General features: G+C 34.1%; 2 protein-coding genes across 2 annotated transcripts; one reads left to right on the top strand and one right to left on the bottom strand.

The window, feature by feature from the left end:
• Positions 1-16,234: 16,234 nt before the first annotated feature.
• On the top strand, positions 16,235-19,878 carry LOC112722734 (prolycopene isomerase, chloroplastic). Its single transcript, XM_025773867.2, has 7 exons — positions 16,235-16,823; positions 16,979-17,089; positions 17,172-17,225; positions 17,320-17,601; positions 18,648-18,839; positions 18,940-19,098; positions 19,202-19,878. Exons 1-7 carry the CDS (start codon positions 16,461-16,463, stop codon positions 19,751-19,753), a joined length of 1,713 nt encoding a protein of 570 aa, XP_025629652.1. The 5' UTR covers positions 16,235-16,460; the 3' UTR covers positions 19,754-19,878.
• A 149-nt stretch (positions 19,879-20,027) lies between these two features.
• LOC112722735 (uncharacterized) lies at positions 20,028-20,907 on the bottom strand. The gene is made up of 2 exons (XM_025773868.3): positions 20,672-20,907; positions 20,028-20,426 (listed from the first exon to the last, which is right to left on the bottom strand). Exons 1-2 carry the CDS (start codon positions 20,755-20,757, stop codon positions 20,321-20,323), a joined length of 192 nt encoding a protein of 63 aa, XP_025629653.1. The 5' UTR covers positions 20,758-20,907; the 3' UTR covers positions 20,028-20,320.
• Positions 20,908-21,210: the final 303 nt, after the last annotated feature.

Here is a 21,210-nt window from a genome sequence, read left to right as displayed (position 1 = left end):
TGTGGCGTCCTACGAAGGAAGGCAGCATCTATCATTGGTCCGAGAGGACATCTGCTCACTGCTACCCGGGCGCTGGGTAGATGCTGCCTTCCTTCATAGGACGCCACAACCTCCAACAAACCATCGGCAGTCCATCGTCGTAATTGCTCATATCATCTTCGTCCAGCTTTCGCCCTTTTAGCAGTGGATGCACCTTTATAGGAGTACATTGGGTAGATTTCTGTTCCGTCCGAATCATGCCAGGTGAAATCTTCTTGCTTATTGGATTAGGAGTCATGCAAGACAGAGTGGCTGGCATCACGGTCTGCAGTGGCCTTTTGTTATGCAGTTGCTTAAGGTATTGTCATATTCGTTCACTCTCGGGGTCTCTGTTCGACAGGAAATCGGGATTATTGCAAGAAACTCAATCGATGTTAGAGAAAAGACAGTTGTATACGGATACAATTTCTAATTCACTAAAAAGCAAAATAGACCACAAAATAAAATAGTTTTGCTTAGGAGACTTACCCGTCGAACTCCCATTCTTCATGTTGCACTAACGCAACGGATAGTGTTCCTGCATCGGGCACTCTAGAGACAGATGTTTCATGGAGAGCGTTATCCTGATTGAGGTTGCCTTCGGTTGGATCGGCACTTGGTTTTTGTTGGTCAACCCTCTGGTTATATCGGCACATCCTCTTAGTAAGAGGCTCATTCTCCTCATCATCATCTGTGCTAATTGGGAGATCCTTTTCCTCAGATTGTTTTGGGCTGGACCTACGTGATCGGTCCTTTTTAGCCCCCCCATTTTTTTGTGTAGCTCCCTTGTTAGGTTGTTTTACGCATAACGAATATGTTGGGTAAAAAAACATCCAAGTACATTGAAATGAACCTAACAAACTTATGCAAAGCTAGTCGATGATTTAGGCCCTTTCTCTTAGTTGCTGATAGACTTATCTATTATATTTACATCGAATGTGTCATTTAAAAAAACATCTAATTGCATTGAAAAAGAACATCTGAAAATACTTGAGCTTGTATAGAATTGAATCCATACACAATCAGAAACATATACTCACTTCCAGGTTAGCTTTCGATCTCTCCGCATACGGTGACCGTTTTCTATTTAGAGGTGGCTTTGTTGTGCTTCTAAGTGGTTGTCTTTCCATTGAATCTTACTCGCTCTCTCTACAGGCAGAGATTCCCTGTTTGTAAACACAATGAGAATAAAAAAAACAATAATGAAGTTAATTACACATGACACATAGCAACACATACACCACAAGTAACAATATATTAACATGTAAATAGGTGCTTACCCTTGGAGGAATCGAAGCTTTACCTCCGTGTTTTCGCTATGTTTTTTGGCAGCTTTTTTCTTACAGCTTGAGGTAATCGGCCTTTTAAGTCTTCACTTTTCCCCTTTCTGTTTGCGAGGGCCCCAGATTTAAGACATGCAAAGAATCTGAAATTAAAATCAAAGTTACAGGTATCAGTAAGACAACCCAAAAAAGAAAAATCCATTCACATCTTACAAAAACATATCCATCCCCAACTACCTAACGTAGGTAAAATTGGAAAATATATTCAAAAACATCCATTTAGTAAAGAAAAGAAACATCCTGATGGCTTTCAGAAGCAACATCCACTTAGATATTAGCATAAAGTAATTGGTGCCAACACAAAGAAACCTGTCAAGAATATTGATTACAGTACAAAGTCATGCAGTCCTTAAAGAATTAGATACATCACAATTTCACCTCTATAAATGTATGCAAAAAAAATAAAGGAATTTCCATTTTGTTTAAACATGGAACATGCTGCCGCTTAACAAAACGAAATGTCACTTATATCTAGTAAAAAACAAATGGGTTACATACACCAAGAAATCTGCTGAGAAATATCTAAGAAAAGAAAATCAATTAACTTCTTAGCAAAACACAGGCATTTGCAAATGATTAACACATGAAAACTCGAAAAACATATGCAGAAACATCCATTTAGTAAAGAAGGAAACATCCTGATGCCTATCAGAAGCAACATCCACTTAGATACTGGCTTAAAAGTAACCAGTGCCAACACAAAGAAACCAGTCGAGTAGATTAATTACATAAAAAGGTCATACAATGATTAAAGTATTAGAGACAACATAAACACCATTCATAATATACATATGGCAAAGCGAGTTAAACATGGGAATAATTTATAGTGGACGGCGGAGAGTTTCATAGTTGAACATACAGAGACAGTCGAATAAATGAGTACCTCGAAAAGGATATATGTCGACTTCTTTTCTAGATTTTCTGTGGTCCACGCAGCGAGCCATGGTTTTGGCTCATGACAGTTATCCAGCTGATTGTGTTTCAACCGTTGAAAATACAGTACCTAGACAGAAGAAGGGGACAACTTATGCTCTACAACATAAAAGATATGCTCAGTTTACTAATACTCATTGAATGCATCCGACTAGCACGACAAACATGCATCCCTCACAGGTTTTGTTCCCTTTGAGCTTATATTTCTCTACTGCCTTGTCCAGCCACTTTAGATTATGCAACGGCCAGTTGAATCTTCTAGGATCAGAAACATCCAGAACGGGATAAATGTGCCATGGCGAAATTACCTGTTGTATTATAGGGCACAAGAACATTTTTAGTACCACTAGTATGAAATATCTCCTAAACTCCATCCTGTCTGATTCTGTTGCCATAGGACAGCTGTATTGAGAAACTTTCCCATCGAATTCCCATTCTTCATGTTGCACTAGTGCTATTGAGAGCATGCCTGGATCGGGAACTCTGGAGTCAGTTGTTTCCTGAGGTGTGTTTTCCTGATTGAGGTTGTTCCCATGGGCAGTCTCCATTCTTTTATTCTGTTGGTCAACTGCCTGGTGAAACATTCAGCGCATCCTCTTAGCAAGAAGCTCATTATCCTCATTATCCTTTGGTCTCATTAGGGTAGCTTTTTCTGCAGATAATTTTGCATTGGACTTACATGTTTGGTCTCTTTTAACTCCCCCCTTTCTTTTAGTTGCTGATAGACTTATCCATTTTATTCACATCGAATGTGTCATTTAAAGAAACATCTAATTGCATTGAAAAAGAACATCTGAAAATACTTGAGCTTGTACAGAATTAAATCCATACACAATCAGAAACATATACTCACTTCCAGGTTAGTTTTCGATCTCTCTGCATGCGGTGACCGTTTTCTATTTAGAGGTGGCTTTGTTGTGCTTCTAAGTGGTTGTCTTTCCATTGAATCCTGCTCGCTCTCTCTACCGGCAGAGCTTCCCTGTTTGTAAACACAATGAGAATACAAAAAACAATAATGAAGTTAATTACACATGACACATAGCAACACATACACCACAAGTAACAATATATTAACACATTAACACGTAAATACGTGCTTACCTTTGGAGGAATCGAAGCTTTTCCTCCGTGTTTTCACTATGTTTTTTGGCAATTTTTTTCTTACAGCTTGAGGTAATCGGCCTTTTAAGTCTTCACTTTTCCCCTTTCTGTTTGCGAGGGCCCCAGATTTAAGACATGCAAAGAATCTGGAATTAAAATCAAAGTTACAGGTATCAGTAAGACAACCCAAAAAAGAAAAATCCATTCACATCTTACAAAAATAGAGTCATCCCCAACTACCTAACATAGGTAAAATCGAAAAATATATTCAAAAACATCCATTTAGTAAAGAAAAGAAACATCCTGATGGCTTTCAGAAGCAACATCCACTTAGATATTAGCATAAAGTAACTGATGCCAACACAAAGAAACCTGCCGAGTATATTGATTACAGAACAAGGCCATGCAGTCCTTAAAGAATCAGATACATTACAATTTCACCACTATAAATGTATGCAAAAAAATAAAGGAATTTTCATTTTGTTTAAACACGGAACATGCTACCGCTTAACAAAACGAAATGTTACTTATATCTAGTAAAAAACAAATGGGTTACATACACCAAGAAATCTGCTGAGAAATATCTAAGAAAAGAAAATCTATTAACTTCTTAACAAAACACAGGCATTCACAAATGATTAACACATGAAAACTCGAAAAACATATGCAGAAACATCCATTTAGTAAAGAAGGAAACATCCTGATGCCTATCAAAAGCAACATCCACTTAGATACTGGCTTAAAAGTAACCAATGCCAACATAAAGAAACCAGTCGAGTAGATTAATTACATAAAAAGGCCATACAATGATTAAAGTATTAGAGACAACATAAACACCATTCATAAGATGCATATGGCAAAGCGAGTTAAACACGGGAATAATTTATAGTGGACGGCGGAGAGTTTCATAGTTGAACATACAGAGACAGTCGAATAAATGAGTACCTCGGAAAGGATATATGTCGCCTTCTTTTCTAGATTTTCTGCGGTCCACGCAGCGAGCCATGGTTTTAGCTCATGACAGTTATCCAGCTGACTGTGTTTCAACCGTTGAAAATACAGTACCTAGACAGAAGAAGGGGACAACTTATGCTCTACAACATAAAAGATATGCTCAGTTTACTAATACTCATTGAATGCATCCGACTAGCACGACGAACATGCAGCATTCACAAGTTTTGTTCCCTTTGAGCTTATATTACTCTACTGCCTTGTCCAGCCACTTTAGATTATGCAGTGGCCAGTTGAATCTTCTAGGATCAGAAACATCCAGAACGGGATAAATGTGCCATGGCGAAATTACCTATTGTATTGTAGGCCACAAGAACATTTTTAGTACCACTAGTATGAAATATCTCCTAAACTCCATCCTGTCTGATTCTGTTGCCATAGAATAGCTGTATTGAGAAACTTTCTCGTCGAATTCCCATTCTTCATGTTGCACTAGTGCTATTGAGAGCATGCCTGGATCGGGAACTCTGGAGTCAGTTGTTTCCTGAGGTGTGTTTTCCTGATTGAGGTTTCCATTGGCAGTCTCCATTCTTTTATATACAATGATATTTGCACGAACAAGCGCATGACACGCTAATTAATTTTGAAAGCGAAACTTACCACGAGATAGAATGTCGAAGATCCGCCCGATTAACTTGGCATTGAGGCGGATGTTGCCAACGTCGACTAACAAGGTTCTTTTCTCAACATCGTACGATTCTGTCAGATGAACCATGATGTATTGCTTCACCGCTCAATACGGTATAAGCCTCAAGAATCCGAAGCCAATTTCCTCTATCTCTGCAAGCTTTTCAACCGTGTTGTTTTTAGTGAGCTGACTCATTATATCATGAATGTAGCTGGGCGAGCATCGCGACTCTAACAATTTCTGACAATAAAAATATTAGCTGTAAGTCACAAATAGGATCATGTGGGAAGACACGTCGATAACGGTAAATATCATTTTACCTTTTTCCCCATCTCACTTCTCTTTTCGGCAGCACAATTGGGGTGGTTTTATAATCTGTAAATATTTGCTTTTGGGAAGTTATTCACACAAGGGAAAATTATGACATAAGTACATTGAAGCTAGCGAACAACAAAGAGCAATTCACATAAATTTAATCACCTCTACAACACACCTACTTGGACATGTAAATAGACAAAACCGGTCTAGAATCATCCACATTGATATTAAAACCAACCAACGCCTAACATGATAAAAAACATGTACACAAATAATTTGGGGAAAAAGGAGCCTCATTTCACAGTGTTTTGTTAATTTAATCCATTGTGAATGTGTTGTTAAATTTCAAACTTACACATTCAGCATTAAAAAACATTGCACAGCGGGAGCACGCAGATTCCACCGATTCAATGGAGAAACACTAATATAGAAACCAAATACCATCAACTTTTTTAATATTCAACGGAGAATAAAGAATATGGGAAACAAACAGCATACACTTTTTTAGTGGAACAGAAAAAGAATTTTGCTACAAATTTAACAGTCCAATCTATCAAAACTGTAATATCCAATCTTTATGCACATGCCTCACAGCAAGTGGGGACCCCTAACGACAGCAACATCCAGTGACTAACAATTGCATCGACCTATAATCACCATAATTGAACGTAATTTTATTCCGAGAAAAAAAAAACAACGCACTGGGGACTCCGTTTTAACCATGGTTCTGAAAATCGAACCGGACTGGCCGGTTCAACTGGATTAACCAAAAACCGGTCACCTAGCCAGTTCGGGTAAGCTCAGAAACCGTCTGACAAAAAATCGGTAAAAAAACCGATCGAACCGGCGGTTAACCGATGAACCGGCAGAACCGTTCGGTTTTTTAACCGGTTTTTGGTTTAAAAAAAAAAACTCTAAACGGCGTCGTTTTGTCCCTATAAGAAAAAGAAAAAAAAAAAGAAAAAGGCTAAACAACTAAGCTGAACTATAATCCCTAAATCACCCATCGTACTCAGCATCAACAACTCATCTCTTATTCTCTTCTCTGCCCAAATCCCTTCTCCCTTCTCCCTCACTCTCATCAGTCTCACTCACCAAAATGGCACAAAATCCCTAACCCACTACGGCGCTACTTCCCTTTCTCTCTTAGCCAGCAGCCCCTCTCTCTCTCTCTCTCAGCCAACAACAGTCCACTATCGGCACCGACAGTGGCCACCAGTCGTTGCCACCATTCGTTGCCACCATCACCCCTCGAAGCTTCTATCGCCATCGTCGTCGTCGGGTGGTCCGTTTGAAGCTTTCTGTCGCCGTCGTCGTCGGAAGGTCGGGGCATAGCTTCTGTCGTCGGCCGCCTCTGTCCTGCCGAGAATCGCTATGCCACTTTAGGCCGTCTCTGCTTTCTCTGCCTCAGTGAGTTTCTTAGTGTTTTAATTAATTTTTTTGATAAACTCATAATGATATGAATTGCTGGCTTGTTGGAGTTGCTGTAGAGTTCTTCAGTTTTTTAATTAATATTTTTTATTCTATTAATTATATGAATCACTGGCTTGCTGGAGTTGCTGCAGAGTTCTTTAGTTTTTCAATTAATTTTTTATTCTGTTAATTCTGCTACAGAATTGCTGTAATACGGATTGCTGAATAGAATTTCAAAACTGTTTTTCAGAACATTACTTCTGTCTCCATGATGGGCCGAATATTTGGCACATACCCTTGCTATTGAAAGTAATTCTAACATTATTTTCTGTTTCGTTCTTTGGTTTATAAAGGAACTTAATTTTTCTTTTGAATTTATTTTCTGTTAATGGCTAAAAACTAGTGATCACATTGTGGAATTATATATTCTGTAATATATTCTTCTAATAATCCTCCTAATTTTGATATAATTTCAGATCCTGAATTTTGAATGCTGAATTGAATTTTGGTATAATTTTATAATGCTGAACAGAATTGATATAATTTTAGATTTTGAATTGCTGTAATTCTGAATTTTGCTGTAATTGCTGTAATGGCTGAAGTTTTATTTTGCTGTAATTGCTGTAATGGCTGAAACATGAAGTTAGGTTTCAAGGGGGCAGGGAATAGTTTGTTTTGCTCATCTTAAAAAAATGTTGCTGATGATATTAGTTCATAGCTATTTCTAATTAGTAATTTGACATTAATTGAGTGAGTTTTGTCTAATTAAGTAATTATTGATATTATTATTGATTGTTGGTGATTGTTGATTGAATATCGATATAGTATTTATGCAATGATTTTTTTTAGTTATAAATTGTGATTTTTGAATTTGAATGTAGAATTTTAATGATGTGATGAGATATAGTTTAATTAGTGGGTAGGTTATAAAATTTTAAATTTTATTATTATATGAATGATTGAATTTAAATTTTAAAAGATTTATACTATACTTTTAATAGTTTTATTTTATATTTAATGAAATCGATTCGACCACGATTCAACCATTTCATTTCAATGATCAGTTCAGTTCTCGCAACCTTGGTTTTAACATATTTTTTGCCAATTAAAAAAAAAATTAGTAATTGACAAAATCCAATTCAAGTCCTATAATCAAACCTCTAATTGTACTTAGAAGTAACATCCAATAATTCGAAAAACACATTATATGACTGTGTCATTATATGTTCTAATACAAAATCTAGTAACATCCATTATACTCGTACCAAGATCAAGCAACACCCATGAATCCATTAATACTTACCTACTGAGGAGTGCTTTCAGACGATGCTTCACGGCGCCGCCTGTACGAGTTTGACACGGCGTCCGTTGGGGCAGAACACTCGAGGGACCTTCGAGCTTCAGTGGTGCGGCGATGACGAGTAACAGTCGCGGAAAGCTGGGCTGAGCTTCAACAGCGCCGCGACGACGACATGCAGCAGCAACGGCGGGATTCGACGAGCGTCTGACCCCCGCGGTGTTTTGCAGTTGGATCGGAACGGAGCGACTCACCTGGGTTGACGGCGGGCAGGGAAGGCGCACGACGAAGTTGGGAGGGAGGCGCAGTAGTTTGGGGATTTTGATTCAATGGCGCCGCGACCACGACATGTGGCAGCAGTGGCGGGCTTCGCTGAGCGTCTAACCCCGGTGGTGTCTCTCTGTTGGAACGGAATAGATCGGCTCACCTAGGTTGACGGCGGGCAAGAAAGGCACACGACGAAGGTGGGAGGGAGGCGCTGTAGTTTGGGGATTTTGATTCAATGGCGCCGCAACCACGAAATGCGGCAGCAGTGGCAGGCTTCGCTGAGTGTCTAACCTCGGTGGTGTCTCTCAATTGGAACGGAATAGAGCGGCTCACCTAGGTTGACGGCGGGCAGAAATGGCGCACGACGAAGGTGGGAGGGAGGCGCTGCAGTTTGGGGGGATTTTGAATGATTCTTCAGTCAAATGGTGAAAGGTTGGATTTTCTAGGATTAATTTGGTTCACTGTGGGTAAATTGAGATGTAGCTTCTTGCTTGTATGGTGAAATAGGTTTAGGGATCCAATCCAACAGGAGTTCGCTGGACCCCTCTTAATTCTCTAGCGAAATTGTATATATATGATTGTTTCTGATTTCTAATGATTTTGTAGTTTGCTCACTTTATCACCTTACTAGCTTCTTCATTGTAAAAGATTTTGATCCAAATAAAATGATTCACTTTTTCGCAACTATTAGAGTATAAACATATAATTTCCTAGTGTTTTTTCAAATTTGAATTATTTAATTTTGTTATTAAAACAAGTTCTAATTTATCTTATTTTTATTTTTATGATCTAGGTTTTATGAATTTAAGGATTTAAGGTTTTATCTTATTTGACATAATCCGCTTATGTACAATAGAGGAAGAATTTGAAAATAAATTATTTGTAAGGTTGTTATAATATTTAAGAAAAAAAAAAGTAAAATGTATTAGTAATGCTAACATTTTGAATTTGAAAAATGTTGATCTAGCATTTGTATTGCAATCAATGATATTAAGATTAGCGTTATTGTGTAATTAGGAATTTAAATAAAAAGGCTTAATTATTTGAAGTGATTAAAGATTATAGATAAACAAAATTTAAAACTTACTCAACTAATGATTTTACAGTAGAGTTGTGTAATATATAAAATCTTTAAATCAATTGAATAATAAAATGTTGAATGGCAATTGTAATTATCGTAGTAGTACCTATAAGTTGACATAGAACCATCATTTCTTGAGATAAGTGGTAATAATATATAACATTGGGTTTTTTATTTTTTATTTTTCTTTTTGACAGTGTATGATATGATGATATAAATATTTGTTCGAGTATTATGATTTATATGCTGTAAATAAATAATTATTCTTTTATTAATATTTTAGCATATATTATTTCATTAATCATTCATTTTAAAATCATAAATTTTTATTTGGTTTGAATATAATTTTTTAATATCAATAAATTATTTATATTTGTTAATTTATAATTTGATAGTTGTGTTTATATTTTATTTTTCAAGAATAATAATAGTTTCTTTTGTTTTTTTTTAAGTATATCTGATAGAAGCAAAATTAAAAAAAGTACGTATAATTTTTTGTTTTTATTTCATTTATTTTACTAGGAATTCCACTAGAATAATGTACAGTTTACTGAAACGAATAATAAATTGTGACAAAATTATGTTTCATTATATAATATGAATTTAATTATACATTTGTTTCAAATTTTACTGCAAAGCATGGTGATTTTTGGATCTTAAAATTCAAAGCAAAATAATAGTATTGAATATTTAGGGATAGTCATATATTATAAATTTTTTGTGAAATTAATAGTCTATTTATGATTAGTATTTTACAAATTAATGTTAAAAAATGTAAACACTGAACAATCAAAATACAAGTTAAAAGGATTTGCTTTCTATAAATCTTATGGTGCCTAATTCGATAGAGTAACATAAAAAGTAAATTATTTTACTTTATTTATCTTATACAATATATATTTAATATTTACTGATTCGTCACCTTATAACTCAGTCTTTATTATGCATTATGAGTTATAATTCAGTCTTAATTATCATTCATTCTTTGCTTGTAACCGACACCTTTATTACCGACTTAATGACCATCATTTTCATTTTAATGACCAAACGGTCATAATATGAATATCATTCATCAACTCTATGCCTATAAAGGCACCAATTTCTATATCTCAACACACAATATATGATAAGTTTTATTTTCATGTCTTACATTCTATATTCATAGAATTATTATAAATAAAACACATGATAAATTCTATTTTATATCTTACATTCTATATTCATAGAATTATTATAAGGACACACATGTGATAAATTTTATTTCACGTCTAACATTCTATATTCATAGAATTATTATATGCCTCTTAAACACTTACTGACTTGAACGTCAGAGTGTCTTTTGCAGGTATCCACCCCCTTGTTCTCTCCTTGCTGACGTATAACTCATCTCAACGAAGAAGATTGAAGACATTCATCGGCAGACGAGTTATATACCAACCAATCTCAGCAAGAATAATTGGCACTCACCGTGGGCCGGTAAACTAATTTCCTGCTCCACCGAATAGATTCAAAGAATTTGAATTATATTCAAATACTTGAATTGATTTTCAAATAACATTTATATATTTTAGCAATTTATGTATTTTAATTTTTTATTTTTATTTCTCAACCTCTATTCAAAACTCAGTTTCATAAGGCCAAATAATATTCATTGAGGATTTTACAAACAATTCATTTAGAATAATGAAATGATTATTGACACTAATCTTTAATTTATTATACTTTCTATCAATAATTCGAAGTCTAAAAATATGCACTTCAAACTCCTAAAAATTTAAATAAATCAATGTATGTCACCTACAAAATTTCTTTAATTTCATGCTCTTTAATTACTTGCTATGTTGTATCTTTTTTATTCTTGACCAAAAGCGGAAAGAGTACAAAGCCTGTTATATAGTCGCTTATAATTTTGTTTTCAGCTCTTGGGATCATCTAATATACAGTAGTCTCATCTCTTATATTTTCCTTATCTATTGTCATGAGAGTATTGATAAAACCTCTTCCTATATATCATTGTCATTTTAAATCCAAATGTACCACAATTCATTCTTTGCATGAGCTATTCTTATCCATGTGTCACACTTGTCAAACATGTTTTGCTCTCTATACTCCAAAATCAATATATGCAAATCTATTGAATTTTTTTAAAATTCATTCTTAAAATTTGATAAACTATAATATCAAATCAAAAGCATGAACATTATTTGCTAGTTATTTCTTTAGCACTTTTTTAATTTCAATTTATATATGAATTCATTCATCACACATGAACAAATTTCAAACATATCATTATGGCATTATAATTTTCATACCATCATGCTAATTTTTTTTTCATAAATTATATTTATTTATTTATTTATTTTTTCATCTATACAATTAGATGAATCCAAATCTCGAATGTAATTGAATTCTTTCAAAAACTCATAATAAAATTTTTCAATAACACTATATTAATTTAATCTCTATTATTTATTTTATTATCAATACTTCATTCTTTCTCCCTACTACATTTATAAATTTAAATGTATTTTTGCATGAACTTAAATTTAAAATTGAATTGTTCAAAAATAATCCTAATAGCTCTATGTCATTTGATTGATTATATATTCTTTATTCTCTAGCAATATATAACTGTTGCACTATTTATTTTATTAAATTTTATGTTACTATTGATTTAATACAAAAAGTTAAGCAAAAATACGTGCAAACATTCAAAATTTATTATTATTGCACGAGGAATATCCCTCATCATATTGTAACTCCTAAAAATATTATACTAAATGTATCATTCAATGACTGTTATCTTATTGCTTTATTATTAAATTAAAGCATATCCTACAAAACAAAATTCAGATATTCACATTTGACATGTATGACATTCATATATGTCGTCTTCTTCTTTATAATTATCAATTTTCAAGGTATATTTTTCTACTTTGAACTCTTTTACTTTTACAATATATATTATTCAATATATGTTGCGACTTTGTACATATTCATTTTCTCAATTTATCTTATTCATGTCATATGACATTCACTATAAATTATAAATATTCAATAACTAATTACTTTGAACAAAAAATTCATCAATAAGCTGTTGTAGGCTGAAAAAATTCCCAAGACAATTAACCATTATATCCTCAGATCATACAATCGATTCCGTCAATGGATATCTATTTCTGAACTTTTCAGTTCACATACAATCAAATGCTAAAATTGTTCTTAAGCAGAGAAGTATCTCCCACACAACTATCTTAATTGAATAACTCTTACCACTCAATTATTTTTTGAATAAGTGTCGACATAATAATCCGACTAAATTTGGGGGCTCACCACATCATTATTCACTTGTCTTTTAATCGAGTTATAACTCATTTTATTTTCTAAGCTTAGCCTGGATCATTTAATCGGCAGACAAAGCTTGGGGGCTGTGATCCGTCACCTTATAACTCGGTCTTTATTGTGCATTATGAGTTATAACTCAGTCTTAATTATCATTCATTCTTTGTTTGTAACCGACACCTTTATTACTCACTTAATGACCATCATTTCCATCTTAATGACGAAACGGTCATAACATGAATATCATTCATAAACTCTATGCCTATAAAAGGCACTAATTTCTATATCTCAACACACAACACATGATAAGTTCTATTTTCATGTCTTACTTTTTATATTCATAGAATTATTATACACAAAACACATGATAAATTTTATTTCATGTCTTACATTCTATATTCATAGAATTATTATAAGGACACACACGTGATAAGTTCTATTTCACGTCTAATAACATTCTATATTCATAGAAGAGTAAAGTATCGTTTTTGTCCCCAACGTTTGGGATAAGTCCCAAAGTTGTCCCTAACGTTTCAATCGTCTTATATAAGTCCCTAACGTTTCAAAATTGATTCAATGTTGTCCTGCCGTTAGGGATCCGTTAACAGAATTGACGGCAGGACAAAATTGAGACAATTTTGAAACGTTAGGGACTTAAATAGGACGAAAACGTTGGGGACAAAAACGATACATATAAATAAATTTTAGTTTTATCCTTCAATAATATCAATTTTTACTGTACATAGTATTTAATTATTTTTTAATCATATCTAAGTAAATTACACTTAATCACATTACTTTCATTCTAAATAAATTAATTTTTTTATAATTTTACACTTAAAGTTATAAGTTAATATAAAAATATAAAAAAATTTATTTAGAATGAAAGTAGTGTGATTAAGTGTAATTTACCTAGATGTGATTAAAAAATAATTGAATATTATATATAGTAAAAAATTGATATTATTGAAGGATAAAATTAAAATTTATTTATATGTATCGTTTTTCCCCAACGTTTTCGTTCTATTTAAGTCCTAACGTTTCAAAATCGTCTCAATTTTGTCCCGCCGTCAATTCTGTTAACGGATCCCTAACGGCAGGACAACATTGAGCCAACGTTAGGAACAACTTTGGGACTTACCCCAAACGTTAGGGACAAAAATAATACTTTACTCTTCATAGAATTATTATATACCTCTTAAACATTTACTGACTTAAGCGTCGGAGTGTCTTTTGCAGGTACTCACCCCTTTGTTCTCTCTTTGCCGACGTATAACTCATCTCGACGAAAAAGCTTAAAGACATTCATCGATGGACGAGTTATATACCGGCCAATCTCAGCCAGAACATTTACTATTGCAAATTTGATTGAAATAATACAAATTTGCACATTGTGACTATTATATTATTGGAATTTGATACTTTGCTGGAGGTTAATAATTTTTGCTAATATAGATTTAAGTTGTAGATTTCAAATTATATGGAGCAACCAATATTTGAATTTTTTTTACTAATATTTCCTATTAGGTTAATGTTTACGGTATATAAATTTAAGATATAATTAAAAAATAATTAATCTTTTATCATTGTAAGGATATAAATTAAAGTTTGTTATAATGAAGAGTAAAATCTTAGTGTCATTAAGTATTTGTTAAATATATACTTAGAATGTGTTAGTGTAATAAATTTGTTTAAAATTTTGTTATATTGGTCTGAAAATCATGAAATTTTGAAAAATGACAAAGTAACCAACTCTCAATATAGAGCAATATACTTTTGTATTGTATATAAGAATCCAACTTTAAAATTAATAAATTAGTCTCTAATTTTATAAAATATTATATATATATATATATATATATATATATATATATATATATATATATAATAAAATAAAACGATCATTTAGTTCATAATATTTTGAGAAATAAAAAATTATTCAATTATATTTAGAAGATAATTTTATTGTTGAATTATTGTCTTAAAATTCTAAACATACTATCTTAATTTATATTTTTATTCTCTTAGAATAGTTTGATCTTTTAAAAGTAGGTTTGATTAGAAAGTAGTAATGAGATATTGAGATGGAAAAATTAACTATATTTTGAATAATATTCCAAACCAATTCTTAAAAAAGTTTTAGTCGCACATCTTAATACTTGTCAAATTTTAATTACTAAATTAGTCTCCAAATTTTTATTGCATCAAACGAATTAATCCTGATATTACAGATTGTTATCTTTATTAAATAATAATACGAAATGATTTGTCCAATTTTTTACCAAAATTGAATGTGAATATCGATTTGTTAAGGACTACATTATCCAACTAAAAATTCTTTGAAAATTGATATTATTCTTTTATATATATATATATATATATATATATATATATATATGTTTAAATAACACAAAATAATATTTAACATAATATTTAATATTAAACTAATATAACTTAACTATTTTTGTCTGAAAACGGAGAAAATTAACAAAAGGGAGAAAAATCACAACAGAAAAAGCAGGGGTAAATGACCAGATTCACAGTTCATGGCACGGTTAAGAATTTGTCCAAGCTTCTGGAAGGGTCAAGCCATCAGAGTACTGACTATTGTTTAATAATAATGCACGTCTGCAGACTCCAAGTCTGGCCATAAAATATGCAGCGTGCTTGGCGGTTAATTTGAATAAGAGCAACTCCAGCCCTCCATTTCCAATTGAAGGCATCATGCATTTTGTAGTTTTTGTTTATTAATTACTTCATGTTCCGAGCTGGTGGTACACATTTTTCTTTTATATTCTGAATCCAACAATAACAATTACATTGAATTGGCCTCGTGCGTTGCACAAAAAATTATACTATATTTAAAGAAAAAGTCTTCGTTCAAAGTCTGGTGGAATGGAACCGCACACCAGTCACTACTCACAAAGAATTGAATTATAGTAATTGTTGGCAGCCCGGCACATGACTTGCTGATGGACGAATGGAATTATCACATGAAATGGAGGAAGGATGGAAGAAAAATGAGCTACGCTTTTTCTTCAAGAAAAGCATCATATCATAGACTTGACGCTATGTGTGTTCAATTAAGTCGCAGTGTAGATTTGACCAAGTTGGTAGATGATAAATGATAATCAATTAATAATGCTAAAGACAGTCAAAGATACCCTAGTGGAGATAGTTCTTGATCTTGATACCATGTGAATCGAGATTAAGACAATTAAGTACATGTTTTGACACGTAAAGGAAGTTGCCTTTTCTAATAGTTTAATTTAAAGAGAATCTTATGTGATCAGGAAAATTTATTATTTTTTGTAATAATCATTATTATTTAAAAGTATAACTTAAAAATATATTGTTAAATTATTAAACTAAAAGAATTTGGTCTGATGGCTAAAAATATTGACCAAAAAGATAAATTCTACATACCCTTAAACTTTTCTCTTAACTGGTTTTAAGTTATTAACTTTTGCCTATATAAAGGCAAGCAAATGTAGCATAGCTATATGTGCCATGAATGAAAAATGCTTTGAGTTAGTACTGAAACTATCTCCTCTATCTTCTTAAGAGTGTTGGTGAGTTTGAGAGAAAAATATCAGTGTCATTTATGTGAATGAGCGATCTTGGTTCAATTAATTGAGAGTTCGAACTTTTACAAAAACTATCATCAAAGCGGCCATTTCTTCATTCATTCATTCATTGCAACATCCAATGCATACCATGAATATGATGATGGGAGCTGCAACGTTTCGATATCCTGCTCTTGCTCCTCCTCTTGTTCCAAGTGAGAGAGTATCCACAGCCAAGTGGAAGGTGCAGGTGGCATCTTCCTCTCCTCCTTCATCCACGGCCACGGCAGAAGCTGATGTTGTGGTGGTTGGCAGTGGGATAGGCGGACTGTGTTGTGCAGGACTTCTGGCAAGATACGAGCAGGATGTGCTTGTTGTCGAAAGCCATGACCGCCCCGGCGGGGCTGCCCATTCTTTTGATATCAAAGGCTACAAGTTTGATTCTGGTCCATCTGTATTCTCTGGCTTGCAATCAAAGGGTTCTCAGCCTAATCCTCTTGCCCAGGTACTATTTCCCTTGCTTTATCTCCTTTGTTCGAGATATAACTATTCACGTGTCTCTATCTAATTGCCTAAACTTTTAGAATAAGTGGTTTTATAACATTCTTTTACTACCTTGCTTGGGACTTCTCAGTTCTCAGTTTGCTTTTATGGCTTCAGGTTCTAGATGCATTGGGCGAGTCTATCCCATGTGCCACTTATGATTCATGGGATGTCTACATCCCTGAAGGTGACTTCAGGTTTCGAGTAGGGCCTACGGAATTTTTGAAGGTGGAAGGAACTTGCATACTCATCTCATTCCTTGCTGTTTTTTTCTGTTTTGATTTCTACTTATCAGCTCAGTTATTTGCAGGACCTTGAGAAGTATGCAGGACCAAATGCTGTTCAAGAATGGAAGAAACTTATGGTGAGTTCTAACATTTCCGCTTTTCCATGCAAATAATGTCCAAGAGTAGGTAGACAAGCTTGACAACATAGAAAATTTGTGACTTCCTTGACAGGATACCATACTTCCACTTTCAACAGCAGCAATGGCGCTTCCTGCTCTATCTATTCGAGGAGATTTTGGCGTTCTTTCGACAGCAGCAGTTAGATATGCTCCTTCTCTCATAAAATCCTTTGTTCAAATGGGGGGACCTTTTGGGGCCAAAAGACTTTCCAGACCATTCTCGGAAATACTTGATGGATTGCACATAAAAGACCCTTTCATACGGAATTGGATTGACCTATGGTCATTCATATTTTCAGGGTTGAAAACTAATGGTGTAATCTCACAAGAGATGGTAACTACCAACTACTACACATGAAATTTTATATATATATATCATTCCATTTGCACATCAGTTTCTTGCTACCACAAGAAGTTTGTTTTATTTTAACTAATAATTATCATATATGTGGTATTATTTTAGTTTATTATTTAAGAAAAATATGCTTAATATTATTTTAAGAGTAAACATATTTAAAAGAATAGAAAAATGATTTTTATTGATATTTTTTTTAATAAAAATAAGCTTTTAAAAATATTTTTATGTTTGCGGATATATCCGATATCAGATCCGAAAATGTGCAGATCAGATCGGATCGGATCTAAGCTTAAAAACTGCGGATATTGGATCCGATCCGATTTGATGATTTTAGTGCGGATCGGATCGAAATTTTGGCCATATCCAATCCAATCCGCGTTCACCCCATGAAATTTGGCCCATGAAATTTGAAGTCGAATTTAATTTAATCTTTAAAATTTCAATGGACTCAAATTGGACTCCAAAATTTACAATTTTAACTCACATTAACCCTTTAGCTAATCTCCATTAACGACATGTTGATTTGATATATTAATTTGTTACAATTTAGGTTCTTCGCCCAGGTTTCATATGATCAGGACTTATTAGAGCTCTAGAAGCTTGATTGTTGCTCCAGAGCTGCAAAATTTTCAAATTGAACTTGTTATTGTCATCTTCATGAGAATGTTGGAGAGCCATCAAACTTCTAGGAGGTCTAATAGGTCTCAGTCACATGAAATCCAAGCAAGGAGTCCCAATCTTAACAAGTTAACGTGCAAAATCAACATATCATTCACGGAAATCAGCTCAAGGGCTAACATGAATTACAATTGTAAATTTTGAGGGCCAAATTGAGTCAATCGTAATTTTAGGAGTTAAATTGAGTATTAACTAGTGACTAATAGAAGATTGATCCGTCATTTATCGTAAATCTTCATCTTCTAAGCAATAGTAACACTGCTGGTTGAAACTTGAAACTTTAATTTACCAATAACAGTTTCTTGTATTGATGCCTGAATGGTTACTTTCCCCCAAATTTTCAGGTGTATATGCTTGCAGAATGGTACAAACCAGGAAGCTGTCTAGAATTCCCCAATCATGGAAGTGCTGCTATTGTTGATGCTCTTGTAAGAGGACTCGAGAAATTTGGTGGACGGATTTCTCTTCGGAGTCATGTGGAAAAAATTGTTGTTGAAAACGGCAGAGCCATTGGAGTCAAGCTGAGAAGTGGTCAAGTAAGTATATGACTAAAAGAAAAGGCATAAAGATCAACCTAAGTAAGGTAAACTGGGGTTGTTGGATATGATATATTGATATATATTATTCATTGTGCAGTTCATACGAGCTAAAAAGGCTGTTGTGAGCAATGCATCAATGTGGGACACTTTGCGTTTGCTGCCTAAAGACGTTATTCCAAAGTCTTACTCGGATAAGATTAAAACCACCCCTCAATGTGAATCGTTCATGCATCTCCATTTGGGAATTGATGCTGAGGTTGGCCTGCCTTTCTGTTTCTGATTTATTTTTCACTTGAATCTATGGATAGCATTGTTAGTGTGACAAGTCACAACTCACAACAATATGTTTGGTTGAGCAGGGTATCCGCGACGATCTGGGGATTCATCACGTAGTTGTAAATGACTGGGAAAGAGGTGTTGATGCTGAACAGAATGTAGTGCTGGTATCAGTACCCAGTGTACTTAGTCCTGATATGGCACCACCTGGGAAACATGTGTTACATGCTTATATACCAGGAACTGAACCATTCGAGTTATGGGAAGGACTTGAACGTACAAGTCCCGAATACAGAAAGCTCAAAGCTGAGAGATCAGAGGTTATCTGGAAAGCTGTGGAGCGAGTGCTTGGCGAAGGCTTCAGGAGGGAGAAATGTGAAGTGAAGTTAGTTGGAAGTCCACTGACACATAGAAGGTTTCTTAGAAGGCACAGAGGAACATTTGGGCCAGCACTGGAAGCTGGCAAAGAAAGCTTTCCTGGCTCTTCAACTCCCATCCCACAGCTCTTCTGTTGTGGAGACTCCACCTTTCCTGGAATTGGGATCCCTGCCGTTGCTGCCAGTGGTGCAATTGCAGCAAATTCGTTAGTTTCAGTGTCTCAACATTCCCAGTTGCTTGATGCAATTGGTATATGAAAACCGCACAACATGAGAGTTTTTGTGTCTTCCTTCTCAATTGAGATATTTTATTGTTTAATTATTGTGTGTATCTATTAGAAATTTTAACTACAGGGAATAAAATCTCAGCTCCTTTTACCAAAGACCAAATGCCTAAACATCTGCATTCTTTCAATATTGTTGCCTTGTTGGAGATAATAGCATTAAAGACAATAAGAAAATAACTAGCATGTGCCTCAATCAAGGTATCAGATAACAATTCAAGGAAATACAATTAAAATAAATACCAATCTGAATAATGTATCAATTTTTTATTGATATAGCAATATAAAACATACATAGAAAATATTATTGCATCATAATATTTTGTTTAGTATAAAGATGATAATGGAATATCACCCCCAAAATATCTAAATTTCTTTTTACCACTAATCAATACTAATGGCATGGTGCCTTTTTATTTCATAAGCTTCTTCCCCTAAATGAGTAACCTCATGAAGTTTCGTGTGCGTGAGTTTCCTATTTTTTGGTTGAAGGGTTGTAGCTGCCAGCATTGATTTCTAAGAATATAACCCAACCCAACTCTCATTTTGGCTTTTGCTTCAAGAGTCCAGAAAGGGAAGCACAGTGAGTTGACTTAAAATCGCATTTCTCACAACAGGAGTTCAGCAGTTCAATGGGTTTCATGCACCTACACATTATGAAAGCAGATATGACAAACTTCCAACAACTCAGTGCTAACTAAAATATTACTGGATGATTGCTACTTGACACTCATGCCCTGTGTTGAAAACGGTTTAGTGAGTACTTTTAAAGTTTATAAATATGTAGCTCGTTTTGGTTCTCAGATTTATTTCATATGCATTTGTCTCTCAAAAAGGTTTGACAAGAACCCTAAACCATTTCCATGTTCAAGCAACGTTACTGGAAGCATACCTTTGAGGGAGAAAGTTATTCTTGGATAGGCAAGCTTGAATGTCGCAGGCCTCTTTCTTGCAGGGCTCCTTGCTCGGCTGCGGCATCTCTCTCTCTGTCTCTTTCTTAATTCTTCTCGTGCTGCCTTCGTCAATGGAGGACTACTTTTCTATTCGACTCTATTCTATGTTCCCAAATTGATCCCCAATAACTGCGGTCTCCCGTCTATGCCTCTACGGGTTGCGTTATTCTATTGTATTTTTATTTTACACGCAAAATTAGAAACATCCACGCAAAATTACACCGCACACTCCATTTGTAATCGGCATTACGGCGGAATAGAGAAGTCATGCATTAATAATTGACTTTTATAATTAACCATTATAATCGATTTAATACTCAAAATAATTCTGAAATTTGATTCCGATTCAATTTAGTCTTCAAAGTTTCAATTGACTCTAATTGTAACTTAAAATTTTAACTCGTGCTTCAATTTGGTTCTTCCGTCGTTTTCATCACCAGAAAGCTGACCTGACAATTTTAATTGACATTGATAGCGG

Source organism: Arachis hypogaea, chromosome 11 (assembly GCF_003086295.3).
Source record: "Arachis hypogaea cultivar Tifrunner chromosome 11, arahy.Tifrunner.gnm2.J5K5, whole genome shotgun sequence".
NCBI lineage: Eukaryota > Viridiplantae > Streptophyta > Magnoliopsida > Fabales > Fabaceae > Arachis > Arachis hypogaea.
Note: the sequence above shows the minus strand (reverse complement) of the source record. Positions and strands in the feature narration are given on the sequence as shown.

What these genes read in the sequence shown, in the direction of transcription:
- LOC112722735 (XM_025773868.3), bottom strand. Translation starts at nt 20,757, where the DNA reads ATGCCGCAGCCGAGCAAGGAGCCCTGCAAGAAAGAGGCCTGCGACATT. An exon ending in AATAACTTTCTCCCTCAAAG is followed by an intron (nt 20,427 to 20,671) that starts GTATGCTTCCAG and finishes CATAATGTGTAG; the next exon opens with GTGCATGAAACCCATTGAAC.
- LOC112722734 (XM_025773867.2), top strand. Translation starts at nt 16,461, where the DNA reads ATGCATACCATGAATATGATGATGGGAGCTGCAACGTTTCGATATCCT. An exon ending in AAGAATGGAAGAAACTTATG is followed by an intron (nt 17,226 to 17,319) that starts GTGAGTTCTAAC and finishes CTTCCTTGACAG; the next exon opens with GATACCATACTTCCACTTTC. An exon ending in GTGTAATCTCACAAGAGATG is followed by an intron (nt 17,602 to 18,647) that starts GTAACTACCAAC and finishes CCAAATTTTCAG; the next exon opens with GTGTATATGCTTGCAGAATG.